Source organism: Aplidium turbinatum, chromosome 4, assembly GCF_918807975.1.
Source record: "Aplidium turbinatum chromosome 4, kaAplTurb1.1, whole genome shotgun sequence".
Classification (NCBI taxonomy): Eukaryota; Metazoa; Chordata; class Ascidiacea; order Aplousobranchia; family Polyclinidae; genus Aplidium; species Aplidium turbinatum.
In genome coordinates, this window is record NC_137475.1 from 35,118,032 (window position 1) to 35,138,333 (window position 20,302).

At 39.2% G+C, this 20,302-nt stretch overlaps 1 protein-coding gene across 1 annotated transcript; it reads right to left on the reverse strand.

The window, feature by feature from the left end:
• Nucleotides 1-1,124: 1,124 nt before the first annotated feature.
• On the reverse strand, nt 1,125-20,110 carry LOC145768339 (cyclin-dependent kinases regulatory subunit-like). The gene is made up of 5 exons (XM_082579817.1): nt 20,005-20,110; nt 6,106-6,220; nt 3,608-3,735; nt 2,424-3,451; nt 1,125-1,860 (listed from the first exon to the last, which is right to left on the reverse strand). Exons 2-4 carry the CDS (start codon nt 6,159-6,161, stop codon nt 3,396-3,398), a joined length of 240 nt encoding a protein of 79 aa, XP_082435943.1. The 5' UTR covers nt 6,162-6,220; nt 20,005-20,110; the 3' UTR covers nt 1,125-1,860; nt 2,424-3,395.
• Nucleotides 20,111-20,302: the final 192 nt, after the last annotated feature.

A 20,302-nucleotide genomic window follows, 5' to 3' on the forward strand; every position in this document is an offset into this window, starting at 1 on the left:
TTTCTATACATTTTCAGGGTTCTGGTTAATAGAAAAAGTTGTTTCCCTTGAAAAAAGCTAAAAAATGATGTAAGTTTATAATATGTCTTATTTTGAAAAAGGTCATATGTTGGACCCAAAGGGATTGTGACGTTATTTGGAAAAAGAGCCCAAAAGGGGGTTTTCCATCATCCGATTGATGGGGATTTTTTTCTGAGCCATCTGCATAGTATGGGGAAAGTCTGAGCAACGTATCAACTTGATAAAAAAATTTTCCCACAAAAAATCTCACACGACTGCACTAGCTCCGTAGTAGCTTATACTACAGTAGTACCCGACTGAATATTAAGCAGCGCTGCGTCGGTTTTTGAGGTGTGCGCTTGAGCAACGCATTTCAGGACTGCTCTCCATTCGGCGGCACCTAGTGATGGAATAATTCTCCGACAAAAACCCTTCAGTAACAACCGGAAACTTCACTCTGTCAGTCTCGGTAACCGGCCCTACGTCAAAGACCCTTACGAGTGTAGGGGACCTATGAGGCCAAATTAGGATTGAAATTTTACGCCACATATACGCAATTGCGTAAGAAAAATTCCCACTTCATTCAAATAGAGTAATATTATATTGTCTTTTGTAGGCAATGTTTACGTTTAAAAAGCGCCACTAAAACCTTCCATGGGTCCCGTTCAAAAACTCATAGGTCATGCGTTTAAAAACTTAGGCCTAAAATTTTTCAAAAAAGCGATTTTTTTTTAGTAAAATTTTTTTTAATGAGTTTAACGAAGTCTATGATGGAGTAAGAGGAGATCGCATAGATGCTTACCAAGTCCGAGAACATACTTCTGGCCAAAATGTTGCATCCAGTGCATCACTAATAGAGATACATTATCGTTGTCAACAAAATTGCATGAACCTTTGCAAAAGTTAGGAGTACTTGATTTATTTATAACTTAGTTAAATTGTCAGTATTTAACTGTTTATTCTATCTGGAAACAGGAACTTTTACTACTCAAAGTCCAGAGCTAAAAACGCATGTAACTTTTTATCATTAATACAGTCTTTGAAAGATGACACATAGTGGCACCATACCATTTGTTTTGCGTACGATGCTGATTGCTGTACCTAAGTGACGCTGAGCAAGGCTGTAGAACAGTCTTTGTTTATTTGTGAAGGGATTAACAACTTAACAAGGAATACAGAACTTTATTTTGCTGAAATCAATGCATTTTTAGTGCGCTTTGAAAAATCCAATAATTTAAGTTCAATCTATCTATTAAATGGTTTGTTTACCAGTTAGATTTTTTTGACATCATAGGCTATTTTGGATCGAAAATGCTTAGGTTGAGAATGACAACTTTTACTCGCTTTAAAATGACAGCTAAACCCTACGCTGCTCACACATAGTTTTAATTAAATCAACAGAAGAAAAGTTTCAAAATAACCATAATGCAACTGCGGAATAATTATTATACATCGTCGTCAAAATTGTAAAACATTGCTAGAATTGTCATGTCAATTGTTAGAATTGATATGCTAGGAGACAGGCAGGAACAAGAAAGTACAATGGCATGCAGAATTAATACAAAAAAAGCAAAAATTTCGGGTTCATGACTTGCAGACGCAGACTAGTTGGCGCGCCCACTGTGGCGTCGGGCGATTTAGGTGCTGCACAACTACTTTTCAACAAATTTTAGTTTACTTTTTCTATTGCAAACTTGAGTACATTTTTCTTATCAATACATACTTGATACTTTCGTGTTGAAAGCATTGACTTACAAGTTACATACCTGAAACACAGAATATCGATGGCGATAGGTTTGAATGTAAGCGTTGTCATTAGGCCATCATGATAATGAAATACTGGATATGAAATCAAACCACCTGTTCCCGACAATTTTCACCAAATCAAACGTCATATAAAAACCGTTCAAGTCTACTGAATATTACGTCATGGAAATTCCTAAAGCATGTGCCAAAATTGCACCAGCGTTCATAAGAATTGTGTCAAACCTGTTTGGGCCTGTTTAAACAGGAAATATTACATCAGCTTTAAACACCTGTTGGAATGACTTCATAATTGTCTTTTATTATTGCGTCACAGTACTGCATACGTGAATTTGAGATATTGATATCTATTCTGGTCATTCGTAAAATGATTGTTTGAAAGTTGGCCGCACATTTAACTGTTGGCTTAGTGCTTGCTAGCTGGACAAAGGTTCCGTCTTTTATCCAAGTAATCTGTTCTGTAGTGACAGTTTTCAGTGGTGTACGCGTTGCACCCCCTCGTTTTCGGTAGCCGTGGGCTAATTTTTACAGAAATACACTTTTTGAAAAGAAGTTCAAGTGTGTGTTTCTTCGGTCATTATATGCAGACGAAAGGATCCGGGAACTTTAAGTTACAATTTTCCCACGAAGAAATTATGGTTTACCGCTGTGACCACCACCAAACACCCAAGAAAGCACACACTACTTTGAATAGCGAGTATATGTCGCCGGGCGTCAGTGTGGACAACTATTTGACACGCGCCTTTGTGTCTGCGCCTACAAGTCGTTGTCCGAGAATTTGGAAAACTTAAGTTCTGTAAAACGATGAAAAAGGTACAACGGCCAGCCTACTTCCATTATAATCTATATTAAGGCGTGCTGCCTGGTGCAATTTGTTGAAGAATGGTTTCTGATGCACTGTAGTTATAACAAGATCTGAAAATTTCTGAAGCTATTTCAAGACCAATAGTTTTCGTCGCAATCATTTGACTTTTGGGTCAAACTGGATAAATTTAACGCAATCAATCGTGCCAATGATTACTCAGCCAGTAAATCAGTGCTTTGTTTAGATTGATTCAATTCTAAAGTTTGTTAATGTTGACAAGTTTGCTGCGTGGGTAACATGAATAGGGTGAACTTCTGCTGTTCCGTTAGATTGTCAATTTTGACGCAATTTCATGACAAAGAACATAAGTAGTGCAGTTATGGCTGGTGTGACACGTAGTTTATTTAACCAAACCAAAAGCACTAATTTAAAATTATAAAAAATGTAACAAACTGAAAAAAGTCTTATCACGAGAAAGTTATTCATATCATAATGCGAGCAGCAGTGCGACCGCAACAAATACTGTTGTGAAGAATGTTAAAAAACTGTTTTGGTACCAGGTTTGTTTCTTTTTAAATTGGAAAATTCATTGTTGATAAAAAATTTCTACACAGATTTGCTTGTTCAAAAGAAACCGCTTTCACACAACATGTACCAGGTTTATTTTGAAATCTTTAATGGATTTTAAAGTAAACCTCAAGGTTCGATGGATTTCTTTCAAAACTTTGAGTAATGACTGGTCAGTCACTGTAAGTCCAGTCCAGTAAACAAGCAAGTCCAGTACAAAAAAACTTCAAAATCATGCTATTTAGTTGTGTGTCGACCGTCATGACTTCACACATTGCTTGAGAACTTCACGCCTAAAGAGAAGAATGTGAGGTTCTGAAAACAAAAGTAATCGTTTGAAGTTAAACCAATAACACATAAATGATTTCAATGAAGCAAACTAAAATAAAGCTTTCAAACAATCAAAGCAAAAGTACTACAGTACTATGTTTAATAACAAAAGAAGCGAAGTTGAGCATAACTCTGACATACCTGGTTCATGTTTCATGTAATGGATCCATCCCTGACTTTGTTGAACACCAATACTTCTCCATTCCGCTTCAGACATTAAGTGGGATTTTGGAACAAGCTTACTTAATTCTCGAGGTAACATCACATGTCTGCCAGCAACATATAATACAAAATGAAAGATCAGACAGATGTTTTTGCAGAGATAGAATTATCTTGCACATTTGACCGATAGCTTGGACTCCTTGGAGGCAGAGATGGGCGTGATCTTGATCTTGAAGATCACAAGTGATCTTGAAGATCCATCTAATCTGGTCAGTGTTGCCATTTCAAAATCGAAAAAGTTTTCGGTGTTGGTCATAATAAATAAGTCAACTTCTGTGTACTTTATGTTGACGTATATTAATAAAAAATGATTTAACTTTGTTCACAGTTTCCATGTGTGAATTTTAAAGAAATGTTTGCTTTCTTTGACCCAATTTTAGATGTTTCAAAAGTGTAGAATGGCGGTGTTAAATCTGGACTCCAGCCGACTTTGGTCATGTAAAGTGGTTTATTGCAGCAAATCAACCAGACCAAGACTTGTTTACGGTCTGAGTATGGAGCGGTTTGTTTGACCGCAAACCTCTGGAACTTTTTTGATAGCAGACAACAGTATCAAGGTTGCCAGATGGGTAAATGGTGCAATAAACATTGACATAACACAGTGAAAGTTAAAACAACTTAGTAACACGAATAAAAACTCCAACATAAACCAGACAAAAATTTGGTAAAAAATGATGCAGTTAAACTTTATTATTATTTATTTATTATAAATAAAAAGCATAAAACTAATTGCTTTTTCAGTAGGCTACTATTGTAATTAACCTCGGCCTTGGGGTGACGTTGCGATTCTACGCAAACTACGTCAACAATTGATAGGCCTAATAGCAACAGTCACTAACTCATTACAGTTCTTAGGCCAGCGATCGAGTAGTTAAAAGTAAAAGTTAGCAATACCAACTATATACCTTTACCCGGGTTGCTTATATACAGTATAGCAACTATTTTTTGCAACATCATTGACCAAAAACTTCATTTTTTTTCAAGTACACAAAAAGTGATCTTGAAAGTGATCTTGATCTTCAAGATCACGATCTTGATCTTCAAGATCACCAATACTGGTGATCTTGCCCATCTCTGCTTGGAGGGTACCTCCAATTGTTAAATACCCATTGTCGGGGACTGTCAAAGTGACTACCAGTACGTAACGATGTTAATTGTTAATATATTTACTCATTTTTGCAGCTATGTAAAGTAGATTACTGTGTGCAAACGCAAAGGAACTTCACAAACACGTAGACCCAAGTGAACTTTGCATGAAATTGGCTGTGGCTATGATGTCATAAAATGTAAGCACTTGTAATTTATAAATCAGTAAACAACATGAATATCAGGTCTCCAAACTCTTTTTATTTTTCCGGCGACCAAGCATGGCCTACCAGAACTTCCTTCTACCAAGAAAATTCTTGCGGCAGGTAGCCAAAATGAACATTCTACATATTAAATATTTGTGTTTTCAAAAATCTGTGAATTAATTTGTGTGTTTGCATTCGTTCAGGTAAGAAAAACGCAAACAAGGCCGCGAAACATATAAATGCGCTTGTGAAGAGAAACGCACTGTTCCCAAGTGAAGAGAAAAAAGTTTCACACACAAACGCGGAGATAAAAGCTTGAAACATGTATAGACCGGAGAAATGTTGGCTCATAGAAGCCAGTGACCAAACATAGCCTACCGGCACAGTAGTTTCAGAGGCCATTTAACGACTTCTTGGCGGCCATCGCCGAATTAATTAACAAATTTTTAATAACACAAATTTCAGCGGATTTTTTATTTTGGCTGCCGGCCACGAAAATTTGGCCGCCAGGAAAAAGCTCTGGTAGGCCATGCTTGGTCGCCGGAAAAATGAAAAAGCTTAGAGGCCCGGAATATGGTCGGAATGACTCTTTTTGGAGAATCCAATTCGGAAAAATCCCAATTCAGAGACAGCCTTTTATGAAAAAAACGGTTCAGTGATTTCTTAAATCCAGAGAAAGCTTCTGTTAATTTAGACAATTTGTATTTTGAGGTACCGGATGATTGCTCTACCTACATTCCAATTCCAACTAAAGAAACAAGATCAGTCAACAAAGGTTCAACTTTTCTGACTACAACACAAATACAGCATATACAAATTAAGAGAGTGGTTCTGGAACTAGGATGGCGATAAAAGATACAAAGTCAAAAAAAGAAGCTGTGTAACATGTAAAGTAACAAGTAAATAGGAGAATAAGGCAGTAAGGCACATTAAAATAAATTTCAAATTATAAACAGAGGCAACCGTTAATAAGCATAAACTTTACTCAGCCAACCTAAGCGACCAGGTCTGTGCCAGTGGTTCAATCCAACGAAAAAGTTTCTACTAAATAATTATATGAATCACAATTTTGATATGCAGCACAGCATAACATGATATATAATATATAAAGTATTTAGCATTTACCTGTATTCATACTTTTCATCAAAGTACTTGTCAGAATAATATATATCCTTTGACATAACTGATTACACAATGGCAATGAATAAAAAATGTATTACAACATTCACTAATAAGGCGTCTGAAAACAAAAAGCAATTAATTTCAATCTTCAGTCAACGACTTTATACTGTGATTTGAATGACTTCAACTCAAATGAAGCGATCCATATCCTAGCATCCTACCATGAATGACACTAAGTAAACATAAGCTTTGTTATGCCAGACTCTACAACTACAAGCCACATGTGTCAACCCATAAAAGCAGTGCTGGTAATCACAACTCAAGGTAATAACTTAGTTAACTTACGTTTTCTTTGTTGTTTGAAACTAGTGGAGTAAAAATTAATCAAGCTTATTTTTCCATCTAGTATAGTCCAATAGTCCATGTGCGTATTTGTCACCATTTTTTTCATAGAACTCTGAAAATCGTGTTTGGTAATTTCATACTCTTAAGCACGTAATAATTTGAAGGTATTGTTGTGTGTATTAAAATTGAAATAGTGAGTTTTGTGACTGCAGTTTTCATTCCAAAATGCGTCCGAGCACCATTGTCACTTTGGTGGAATAATTCCGTCAATCCGCCTAACAAAATGTTATGTAAAAAACGTGATGATTGCAACAACATGCAAAGGTGCAACCTATTTCGTCCCTTGAACACTTCGTACCCGATTTTGTCCCCTGAAAAGATTGAGAAAAAATACAACAAAGCCGAAGTCGCTGATCAAAGTTGCTGCAAACATTTCAAGATTTCTCTCAATCTTTTCACAAGACAAAATAGGTCGAAATTCGATTATGTCGACGGCGGACAAACATGTCCGGTCTGAGCAGCTATCCCGGGGGACAAATTAAGTCTCACGATGGACACACCAGATTTAACGTCGATCACTTAATCTTGATAATTCTTCGCCATTTGAGAACTATAGTTACAGTTTAAAAGGCTTTTTAAAATTTCAGCAAAGTCACTCTAAAATGCTTTTATCAGACCAGACCATTGAAAAGTCAAAGAGCCCTGTAGCTGCCCAGGCCAATACATCACATGACTGATTAACTTCCACCAAACGAGGTCGTGGGCATGAGTCGGAAAACTTCTGCACTAACGTTACTGTTTTCTGCTGTGCAACGTTTCACAAGGCTTTTTCCTTCTAAAAATACACCCAAAGATGTATTTTTGCGTGTCATGTTACAAGCGAAAATGACAAAGAGCAAGTACAATTTTCCCTGGGCCTTCTCTTTCTTACTGTAATACCAAACTTAACAAATTTTGCTGCATCTTGCTGTAATAGCCTACTGGTATAATCTAATTTTGTAACCAACCTTGCCATCAATATTACTGAAAGATCAAAGCCAGACATTATGACATAAGACTTGAACTAAGTTGCCGTGATTAGTGTAGAAGTACCGATACTCCCATTCATTCTTAGCGAAGAATTCACCTCTGTTACGCTGATTCAATGTCATCAATTGTTGAAGCAAAGTAAAAATCTAATGCTTTCCTGCCTAAGGGATGCACTACAGCAGTGGTTCCCAACCTTTTTTATCCGATGGACCCTTTTAGTCGATATTCAAATCTAAACCCCCCCCCCCCCCCTATAAATTTAGTTTGTTAAAAACTCGTTTGCATTCATATTTTAATCTAAATCTTGGAAAATAAACTAAACTTTTGCTAGTATTAAGCTTTTTAGCCTGTACGGCGTACGCCTAATATTCTTTTTCATACTAAAATAATTTAATTGATGAAGAATGGTGCTGAAAAGTATATTATTCAAAGAATACACTCAAAATATAAGAGTCAAGGCATTTAACAGTCTGTGTGAATCTTGTGATTTTTGTTTCGACAACTCATGAATGTGGTGGAAGAGTATTGGAAAGAACACAACGAATATCATTCTCCACGTCTAATCTGTTTCTCTGTTTTGTTTTCATTTCTAAGAGTTGAAAACTTCTAAGAGTTGATAACTCGGCAGCAATGGCGAGTGGTTAGCGCGTTGGGCTCACAGTCGAAAGCCTGCATGTTCGACTCCAGCCACCCGCACTTGCTGTTGTTTCTCTAGGCAAGAAACTTTACGATAATTGCCTCTACCCAGTGATCGATTTCGAGTAATGGGTAGTACCAAATTTAAGTCATAAGTAAAGTAGACAACCGGAAACAGACATTGCCGTCGGCTGCAGCGTGGGTCAGGTGTACGTCGGAAGGCGTACACCGATGCATAGCGCTCAAGTCCGCTTTCCCGCAATGCAGGATAAATATAACAAACAAACAAAACAAAAAACAAACCTGATTCGCATAGATAAATGAAAGCAAACGAGAGGATACTTCGAATAGCTTTCTCTGCCATTTTGGGATAGGAATTACACATTAATCAGAATGGCCCGTTTCAGTGAGTCTGATCCCTATTCGGTAATTTTTTCAACTTTTTTTTAAAATTATCGGGTACCGTAGCCTAATTATTATTGCCGTTTTAGGGTTAGGAACTCTCCGAATAGTAGCAGACCCCACATTAATGGCCAAAATTCATTAATTGATTTTCTCGGAATATGTCTCTTGCACAAGAATCCGTTTTGAGTTCTAAAAATTCATCCTGCAATTTATCGTGAAAATTTTCCATCAACAATGTGAATGAATTTCGTATTAAATCATTAAATCAAGCTCATCGTCATAAACTTCAGGAAAATATCAAATGAATTCTAGTTCTAATGCTGTGAGATGTTGCAAAATTAATTCTCTTTCCAACTCTGGAAGAACTTGTTCTTGGCCATCAACAACCAGCACCGATGATAACTCTTTAAACATGGTAACATGTTCAATTGTTCACTCTAACTTTTCTCTTATCAAGCTTGCTGGTGAAAGCTTCCAAAGCATCTTTAAATGCTGAGCAGTAGGCTACTGGCGTCTGCTTCTTGAAGGGCCACTAGGGATGCACAATACAGAATATCGAATCTTAGAGATTCGAATCTCAATGTATTCGAATCGCATTTGCAGTTTTTTTTCGGATATCAGGATTCGAAAATAAATCTGTTAAATGAACAGTGTGCAACGATAAACAAACATAAAGTTGATATTTTCTGTCTTGCGCGCCGACTTTTTTCTTCATGGAGTGTTTGTTCCAAGCGCCTTTTTTCTTCCTTCATAGGGTTCACGCAGTTATCAGAACTGCAGACACGCAGTGCGTTCCCGTACGAGTGAATAATTTGTGTGCGCGGCCACACGTGTGCTGTACAGTGCATTCGCGCGTGCATTGATTCACTCACCACGCGCTTGAGATTTGTGAAAAAAAAAATGATCACTGTAAACTATTTTGCTAATAGTGATAGTGAACATGTTCATTATTCTGCTATTCTTAACAATTCTGTCAATATATTTTAGCCAAATTTATTTTGGATTAACCACATATTTCATACACTTCTGCTGCTTAGAGACTAAAAGCACATGAGTCTGGTGCTTTGGGGAAAAACCCTTACTATGCTACCCCAGTGTAATTTCGCCAAAGCCAGGCTTGGCCAGCACGATTTATGATTAATATTAGATTTATGATTTAAGAAATCTGATGAGCTATATTACTATGTCATTTGATTCAATAGAGCAGCAACACTTGTATCCAGTTGGGATTAGTGAGTATGAATGGATTGTTTATCAGAGTTGTATTTACAAACTTTTCTTGCCATTTTAGCATCAGTAGGTTTATATTGTGTGTACTGCAATCTTTTTACTATGACTGTGGCATGTTTATTGTACTATAGGCCTAAGCAGTATGATGACTAAGTTTTTGTAGTAGTTAGAGGGTGCGGTCGCTCGCTTTCAAAATGTTCACTATTTTAAGAAAAAAATCTGGCAACCCTCATCGTATGATGCTTGATTTATCATATGTTGTACTCTGTTTGACATGTGATACTAATACAATTCAAAATAATGTACCTACAAATATTTTTGCCTTTTGTTCGATATCATTTGGAAAAAATTGCCGCATAATTTCAGAATAGATTCGAAATTAAGTATTCTAGAATATTCTAGAATAGCCAGGTATTCTGTATTGTGCATCCCTAAGGGCCACCCAGGCCGGGCTGGTCGAAAGGTAGAGGCCAGACAAAACGTAGTCCCCCTCGACTAGGACGACAGAGCTTTCTAGTACTAAGACAATCTCCTAATAACAGTGACATTAATCGATTACTCTCTTCCAATCTGCCTTGAGCCAGAATGGAAGCAGTACTCAGTAGGCTACAGCTTGTAAATTCACATGGTATCAACATGTCAATGGCTCATAAATACAGATAACCCATGTTGATGCGCAATCTGCTTTGAACGGAGATTGGATATATTCCGTATATTGGTGTTTTTCCCTTGCATTTTCAGATTTAGTTTATTCAATTTCAATGGCAGGGTTTGATCTTAACGCTAGTCCGGTAGCCAATGGCTAGTGAAAATTTGCGCGGACTAGTAGAAATGTTGCAGTACTAGATCGATCGCCTAGTGAAAATATTAGCCGGTGAAAAGTTTTTTTATGTTTTAAAATTGCATTGTTTGCGTCTGTAGTAAGAGAAGGTGTTTTTGTGCGTATTGTTGCTCTCTTGTGCTTACTAAAATCTGAAAGCCTTTACTTTCAGGGTTCGATCTTAGCGGTAGTCCGCTAGCCAATGGCTAGTGAAAATTCTAGAATAATTGACCGTTTTAAATTCAACACATTTTAATGATTTTACAAAAACAATGAACATCACAAAATTGCTTTTTGCAGTGTAACAAATTTAGGCCTTTTAAATGTTCACCAGTCAAACGGGATCTCATCTTGATGGCAGTTAGTGTTGGGCGTTATATCGAATTTAAATTTACGATACGATATCTTTTCAATATCAATATTTATTTCAATTTTGTTCGATGTTTTAACTAGTGTTGGGCGATATTGAAAAAAACAAAACGATACGATATTTGAAAAAATACTCGATATTTCGATACTTTTCGATATTTTTGTTCTAATTAAGAAAAGAGCTTCTCAGTCTTCGAAATTAGTGTCGGATTGCTGAGGTGATTGCCGACGCAGATGCATGAATGGCGCATTAGCGTCGGCAATAAAAATGCCGAGGCCACACGAGCGCTTGTAAGGTTAGGATTAGACAATTAGACATTCCTCCCAGTCGTTATGCCGCAGCCATAGATTTGCTCCTAAGTCAACACCCTGATGGAGCTCTGCGAAAGAGGCGTGTGGATGGGTATCAAAGCACGAAAGCGGCAAAACGTGGACGCTTCATTGTGAACGGCGAAGACAGTGTAGATTTACAGCCAAGTGATGAGCCTCTTAATTTGTCCGATTCCAGTGATGACACGACAAACTCATCCTCCGATACAGCATCTGATGATTCCGATTCTGACATCTAGTTCTTCATCAAACAGACTTTGTGTTGCTCGCAGTAGCCTATCCCAATTGTGCCGAAATTATGTTAGTGCATACGTAAATCGAGACAATCTTCTCGCAGGGAGCTATTAATTTGTTACCGGTACTTGGTTGAGCAATTAACGTAATTTTATGATAATTCAACGTCGCTAGACGTCGAATTAATGTAAAACAAACGTAAAATTCTTATTGGGCATTGTTGTTATGCAATATAACCCGCCGGGAAAATTAAATCGATTTGTGCTGATTCGAACGTTGAATCAACCCAAAATTAACTTACTTTTCCTCCCCGTGAGTTATGCAACGTGAATTACCGTAACAGCGTGCGTATCGCGTTGCTCGCTTTATCGTTACTTTTGGTATTATTACATCACAACAAATCAAACAGTGCGGTCGTGATAGACTACTCCAGTATATTTTTCGCTTCTCATTTTACATGTTTTGGTACAATTTTTTTCATAATAAACGTTCACAACAATTGCCACGGCAATTTCAACTTTTGTCGTTTGGCCTCGGCAACGTTTTTGTAAGGGTTTGCAGTTACGAGGTAGGGCTGTAATAGTTAAAATATCGAACGATATTGAAATAAATATCGATATTGAAAAGATATCGTATCGTATCGAAAATTCGATATATCACCCAACACTAGTTTTAACTATCACAGCCCTAACTCGTAACTGCAAACCCTTACAAAAACGTTGCCGAGGCCAAACGGCAAAAGTTGAAATTGCCTCGGCAATTGCTTTGAACGTTTATTACGAAAAAATTTGTACCAAAACATGTAAAACGAAAAGCGAAAAATATACTAGAGTAGTCCATCACGACCGCATTGTTTGATTTGTTGTGATGTAATAATACCAAAAGTAGCGATAAAGCGAGCAACGCGATACGCACGCTGTTACGTTAATTCATTCACGGGAAAGAAAAGTAAGTTAATTTTGGGTTGATTCAACGTTCGAGTCAGCACAAATCGATTTAATTTTCCCGGCGGGTTATATTGCGTAACAACAATGCCCAAAAACACTGATGGGTTATTGCAACAACAACACTGATGGTGAAACTTTAAATGAATGGGCTTCCAAAAACGATCTTTCCCTTTTATATAATCCTCGGGAACCAGATAGTTTTCTATCCGGACGCTGGAACACAGGAACCAATCCTGACCTTGCTTTTGCAGGAGTACTCCAAGGCGAATCCATCCCAGATCGTAAAATCATAGAAAATTTTCCCAAATCTCAGCACAGACCCTCTATAATCTTTCCTGCATCTATTGTGCAACCACCACCAAGCAACCCAGACAGACGCTGGAACTTTAGGAAGGCTAGATGGAAGCAATTCTCTGAAATCTAACTAGTTCATACCCTACCCCCACCCAATAATGCAGATGTCAATACCTCCTACGCAGCCTTCACAGATCTGCTTCGCCATGCAGCAAAACAGGCAATTCCCCGTGGCCAACGCAAGGAATACATACCATGCTGGGACGAAATGTGTCAAAGTATGTACGAAGACCTAAATGACTCCGAAACATCTGAAGACTTCAAAGAAAGGTCTGAAAGCCTGATGCAGCACCTCAACACCAAACGTCAGGAGCGATGGATTGAGACAGTCGAAGCTATAGACTTTACCCACTCCAGTCGTAAAGCATGGAACACGGTCAATCACCTGACTGGAAGAAGTTCCAGAACTTGTTCGAAATGTCCTGTAACACCTAATTGCCTTTGCCATTGCATCGCAGGTTGTGGAAAATGGACGACACCAACAAATAAACCGCAAATTTCAACGCAGACTCTCAAGCCTCACATCAGAAATGTGGAAGGATGACACGCATAACAACGAACTAACTGAAGACTTTTCGACCGAAGAAATGAATGAAGCCATAAAGTTACTGAAAGCAGGGAAGGCCCCAGGACCAGACCTGATTCACCCCGAATTCATACAAAACTTAGGAAAGGAAACGATTAATTGGCTACGAAATTTTTATTCTCATTGCATGCGAACCCTAAAGATCCACAAACTCTGGCGGAAAGCATTGATTGTTGCAGTCCCAAAACCAAACAAACCGGTAACTGACCCAAAGAGCTATCGCCCCATCTCCCTATTGTGCGTGCCATTCAAACTACTGGAGCGCGTCTTACACCGACGAATGGAACCCGTTATTGACCCCAAACTCCCACAAGAACAGGCGGGGTTTAGGAGAGGAAGATCAACGGTCGACCAAGTAACCTTGCTGACACAAAACATCGAAAATGGGTTTGAGGCCAACTTGAAGTCGGGAGCGGTCTTCCTCGACCTTACTGCGGCATATGATACTGTTTGGCACAGGGGTCTCACTTACAAACTGCTGCAGATAATCCCAGATAGACACATGGTTAAGTTTATTGTAGAACTCATCTCCAACCGCAGCTTCATCCTTAAAACCAGCGACGGAAAGAAAAGCCGACAGAGACGTTTAAGAAACGGAGTTCCGCAGGGATCTGTTCTCTCCCCAATGTTGTTCAACATCTACATTTATGACCTTCCAAATACTTCCTCTAATAAATACGCATACGCAGATGACCTGGCTATTCTTTATTCTCACCGCAAATGGGAAACAGTGCAGAACACCTTGACTAAGGATTTGGACATTCTATCTTCCTATCGGCACCAATGGTGCCTCAAGTTGAGTGAAGCGAAGACGGTGACTTCTGTCTTCCACCTATGTAATAGAGACTCAAACAGAAAAATTAACATCCAAAATAACGGCCGAACACTTCCTTTCGAAGCCACACCCACATACCTTGGAGTTCGACTTGATCGGTCCCTTACATACCGCAAACACTTACGCGGAAAATTGACAGCTCGTACTGCTCTCATGAAACGTCTTGCTGGTACAAGGTGGGGTGCTAGCCCCTCAGTGCTGAGAACAAGTGGTTTAGCCTTAGTCTACGCCCTTGCTGAATACTGTGCTGCTACTTGGTGCAGAAGTGCCCATACTGACCTTGTCGATGTACCAATCAACAACTGCCTGCGAACTGTCACAGGTTGCCTCCGCTCAACTCCAACCGACTGTTTGCCTGTCTTTGCAAACATTGAGCCAGCTGCACTACGGCGCCAACGTGCTGTTCTTTCCCTGAGCCGTAAAGCCCTAAACCCTGGCCATCCGCTACACACAACCACGCTGAGATATCCACCAAAGCAGCGGCTAAAATCAAGAAAGCCATTTGTATGCGCTGCACAAGACCTTCTGGCAGCCTCTGGTGCAGGGCTGCGATTTTTGCCTTTTTCGGTGACGAGGTCACTCGACACGCGCCATCACTACTCGACAAACGCCGTGCCTTACGGAAAAAAAGAAAGAAAAATAAAAAGGAAAAAAAACTGAGAGAGGACTAAACGTCGTCAGCAGGGCTGCGATTTTTGCCTTTTTTGGCGACGACGTCGCTCGACACGCGCTGTCACTATTCGACAAACACCGTGCCTTACGGAAAAAAAACTGAGAGAGGACTGAACGTCGTCAGGTCGAGGAACAATCGGGGGGGGGGCATCACGTGATGCAATCATAAGAGTGCCGACTTACGTAAAGTTTCTTGCGCCAGGTAATTCAAGGCAAAGCCTAAAAGCGAAGCTTCACGCGAGAAACTCCCAAGGCGTCCGCGCCGCCATTTTGAACACTGCGGGAGAATGCTTTGATCGAAGTTCTAACGCCTGGCATCAAACATTTCGCCACACACGTTTCGTGCTATTCGACACAACGGGTTTCTTTTATAGATGAAATAACCTAGGCTACTTTTAGTTGTGAACGTCTATACCAGTTTGTATTGCGTCGTATAAACCAATTAACAATATTGCTCTGTTAAAATGAATCTGTTGGATAGGCCTACTTGTTACAAAGTTTTTCACATCTAGAAAACAGCCTAATTTCCAACCAGATGTTCAGAAATACAGATGAAAACGGAATGGCCCGTTTTGGTGAGTCTGACCCCTTAACAGGGGATTTTTTCAATTTTTTTTTTAAATTATTGGGTACCGTAGCCTAATTATCATTGCCGTTTTAGGGTTAGGGGTTAGAAGTTAGGAACTCACCGAATCGGACTCACCGAATAGTAGCAAACCCGATAAAAAAGCCGCTATTGTTATGAAAAGAAGTTCTCTTCCAGAAGAACATTTTGACCACTACAGGAAAATGCTTCGATCGAATTTCTAACGCCTGGCATCAAACATTTCGCCACACACGTTTTGTGCTTTTCGACTCAACGGGTTTCTTTTACAGATAAAATAACCGAAGTAGGCTACTTTTAGTTGTGAACGTCTATGCCAGTTTGCATTTCGCCGTATGAGCCAATTAACAAAATTGACTCTGTGAGATACTTATTGTAACAGCAGCACGTCAGCACGCTCTTCAACACCTACAAGTGATGAGCTCTCTGGTTTTCGCCATCTTCTAGAGTCTGCAGATGCGGATTTTAACCAGGAACGCCTCATTTCGCTGTACCGCACGCTTCATCAGCGCCTAGTAATGGAAGAGCCGTTTCCTTCGATTGAAAGTTTGTGGTACAACGTCTTCACAAAGAAAATTTTTTACCAGGATTTAAGTAAGCTCATGCACTTCTGCTTGAAGTACCTGTTGCGCTGTTGTAACAAATGTATCGTCGAGTCTTTCTGCTCCAGCTACGCACTGCACGACTCGCGATTAAGGCCGCTGTCTGACGAAGCTATTCAAGATCGTTGGCATGTGCGGCCCATCGAATTCACTGGCGAAACCATTGTTGCGAAAAGCACTTGACTGCCTGTTCCGAAACGATTGGCATTTTTATCTTAAAAAAAAGAAATAACGCAAATCTTCGGTCTAAAGTCATGCAGAAGCAGCAAAATCAAGATCTAGTAGCAAGCATGCCCTGGCATTAATGCTTGTCTTGTTACGAATGTTCGTTCCTTTCACTGTTATTAATTAATTCGTTCTTGTGTGCATTTAATTTCGTGATTCGTACGTGATTGCATTTAGTTTGTTGCATTGTTGTACGAAGAGGCTTGTCCGCCATCTCGGCACACCTTAAATGCTGTAACATTATGCCGTTATTTCTTATTATCGTAGTATTGTTCTGTTTTCTTTTATCTGTAGTTTATTTTTCGCTTTATCTTCGCTGTGTTTCTTGGTAATTTGCATATATTGCTCCAAAGTGGGTTTGCGTGCGGGACCGGGTACGTACATAACTATTTACGTACCAAGCGAGACTAAAAAGATGCCAAGGAAAAATCTCTATTACGCAGTAGGTTACGTTAGCGGTATAGCCTAAGGGCTTTTTTCTTTTGCAATCCTCAGTTTCGCGTTTAAAACAGTTCTCTTCCCGGAGCAAAACAAATAGTATACACGTCCGGTAGGTAGACAACTTAGTGCTTGATACTCCTTTGCAACCACTCAATCAGCATGTGATTAAAAACTTACGTGACTCTGACGTACATCCACACAACTTGGATGTACGTCAGAGGCATTTTAACGGCTCATTTTAACGGCTTTCAGGCATTTTAACGTATCAGCTTCGCGCACAGCGCCGTGGAGCGTGACGCTCGCGTTCTGATAAGATTCTCTTTTTTGTGAGTAAACGCGACCTGGCAACACTGGACACACTCAGTAGATTTTTGCAGGACGGTTTACTGTGGAATAATAATACAACGAACATAAATATAGGTAAACCGACAAATGCGTGTAACAGCTAAAATACCATCGAATGCGCGCAGGTGTAAATTATAATAAACAAACAAAAAAATTGTAGGTTCCAACTGGTTAATTTTGTAGCACTAGCACCATTCTTGCAATGATAGAAAATGTAACATCTTACCTTTTTGTTTTAGTAGAAAAATTTCTCTTCAAATCTAACTAAATCTAACTTTTTAATTTTACTGCAATAACAAGTTTGCCGTTAGGGAAATTCACTTTGCCATTGCTGGCTCTTCAGAAATCCTATTAACGCCATATTTTCTTGATTTGCAGCGAAGAGCAGATACTGTCGTCATATCAAAAGAAACAAAAGAAATCTCTTCTAGTTTCTTCATTTTAGACGAACCACGCTATCGAAGATTCAATTACGTCACCTGATCATATGAGCGCACGTGTGCTAGGGTTGCCAGATTGGACTTTTTAATGCCAGATTCCACAGATTTTTTTTTTTTAGATTCTGTTGGCTTTAGAAATTATACATTTGGCCATTTCCTAGATTGAGAGTTGAAGTTAGAAATTATACAATTTATAGAAATTATATTACAAAATTATAGAAATTATTCTGTTTGACCTTTTTCTTGATTGAGAGTTGAAGTTATTGAATACGAGTTGATGAAAGTTTGTGCTATTATATATGAGTTGTGATCGAAATTAGAGTTATATCATATAAGACAATTTATGCAAAAAAATAAAATAAGGCCACAGAAGTAAAACAGTTTTAATGATAATAAATACGATACAAAAAGATCTGGCAGCACTACTTTTTTTTAGAAAACGAGGAAGGTCCAGTTGCCAGCTTGGAAATCGACCGCTGCTTGAAGATGCAGCCAAAGGAGGAAGGTGTCTACGAAAGCATCCCTCCTCACCTTCAAAAAGACATCGAAGTATTTCCATGCTCCGACATCATATCAAAAGCGGAGGTAGAAGCACTGCGTGGGAATCGTTGGTCGATTTATCCATTCCCACTTTTCTGCTTATGTGTGCCTTGTTCATTTTGTGTTTCGCCTAGTCTTTTTGATTTATCAAGTGTTCTTATTCTTTCATTGTGATGCTTCGTGCCTTCAAGTAGAGTAAGGAGAGAAAGCTTCTACCTTGATAGCTCAGTTGGTTAGCGCGTGACTTCTAGAACGAAGAAACTTCAAGATCAAGCAGCGCTGGTTCGACTCTCGGGGTGTGCGCTTGAGCAACGCACGTTAAGGACTGCTCTCCATTCAGCGGCATCTAATGGATGGAATTTGGAATAGTTCCCCGGCAACAAGACTTCAACAATCGGAAACTTCACTCTGTCAATCTCGGTGACGGGCCTGCGTCAGTGATTCAAAGCCTCTACAAGTATGCGAAACTGCCAGGATTAAGCTCTGCAAGAAGCTTTCCCAGTCCGAGGATAAAAATTCAATCAATCAAAAAACTAGCTCACATCAAACTTCGCGTACTTTCATAATAAAACCTAACTACAGGAGCTGTTTTAAGTTCTGTAGGCCTATAAGTCTACCAAGGAGAGAAAGCTTCTATCTTGATAGCTCAATTGGTTAGCACGTCACTTCTGGAACGAAGAAGGTTCAAGATCAAGCGGCGCTGGTTCGACTCTCGGGGTGTGCGCTTGAGCAACGCACGTTAAGGACTGCTCTCCATTCAGCGGCATCTAATGAATGGAATAGTTCCCCGGCAACAAGACTTCAGTTCATTTATTTGTCACAAACATGAAAAGAATACAAAGTAGCCTATACAATAATCGGTTGTGTGTCATATGACGAGGAGACTGCGAAAAGACCAAACGGTCATCTAGTCAGCAGTCATTTTGTCAACTCATTTTGTCAGCGGTCATTTTGTCAACAATCGGAAACTTCACTTTGCCAATCTCGGTGACCGGGCCTGCGTCAGTAATTCAAAGCCTCTACAAGTATGCGAAACTGCCAGGATTAAGCTCTGCAAGAAGCTTTCCCAGTCCGAGGATAAAGATTCAATCAAATCAGATCAAGCGGCGCTGGTTCGACTCTTATGGTTGGTTTAAAACTATCCAATAAGCATGTTTTTATTTGCGCCCATTGCGATATCATTCACAATGTATACAGTGCGATCACAGATGCGATACAACAGACGATAGGAAGCAGCGAAAAGGAACCAACTAATCTTCTTAGTACCGTACTGGTACGTAACTTCCGTAGGCTACTTGATGTCTGCCTGCTGATTCACTGAAGTAGCCAGTCTGTAAGGAAAAAGAATGACGTAAAATGTTCAGGAGAGCAATTTTCCTTTATCCATTTAATGAAATCTCCCTCCCCTTTCAAAATACTTAGCTACGCTATTGATTTGGATAATTGTCATTGGGGCCCGCAAAGCATATTCCGCACAGGGCCCGAAATACCCTAAGACCGGCACTGCTGGGGTAACAGGAAGAGAGTTCCGACGTCCCTAAGCCCTGTGAGCCGTTATTCATTCATTTGATTGTGCAATAGGTGATGTAAACCTATTTATTTAAGTGGTTTCTGCGCAATGATATTCCGCGTGCGCATATCCGTAATAAGCGTCACGCATTCATATTTTTAAGTGAAAATGAGGGTAGTGTGTCTTTAATTACCTGCTTAAAAACGCGAACCGGAAATGACGTAATTTTTTGGGAGTACATACCCAAGATGTTAGGCTAGCTACAGGATAAAAATTAATTGAAATGTGCAAGAACTATTTAAGCTACATTAAAGTTTCTTCAAAACCTCCGCGCATTTGTCGGTTTACCTATACATAAAACAACGAATTAAGCGGTTACCACCAAACATTCCAGTGCACTTACCAAACTTTTATGTGCTCCACACGTACTGATCACATTGAATCACATCACAATTCACAGCCTAATTGTCTTTCAAAGAATAGAATACAAAATAATTAGGCTAACTGTACAGTGCACTGAAACCGAACACACACGGGTTTCACTAACAAAACTACTGTAAAATAAGTTCACTATAAACTTAAGAATTCCCTTACTACCTCAAATCGGCTGCTGATATTTACAGATAAAAAAAACTGCACATAAAAATATTAGCTAACTTGCTTACAAAACAATTCTGTCATGGTAAACTTCGGAAGGTTTC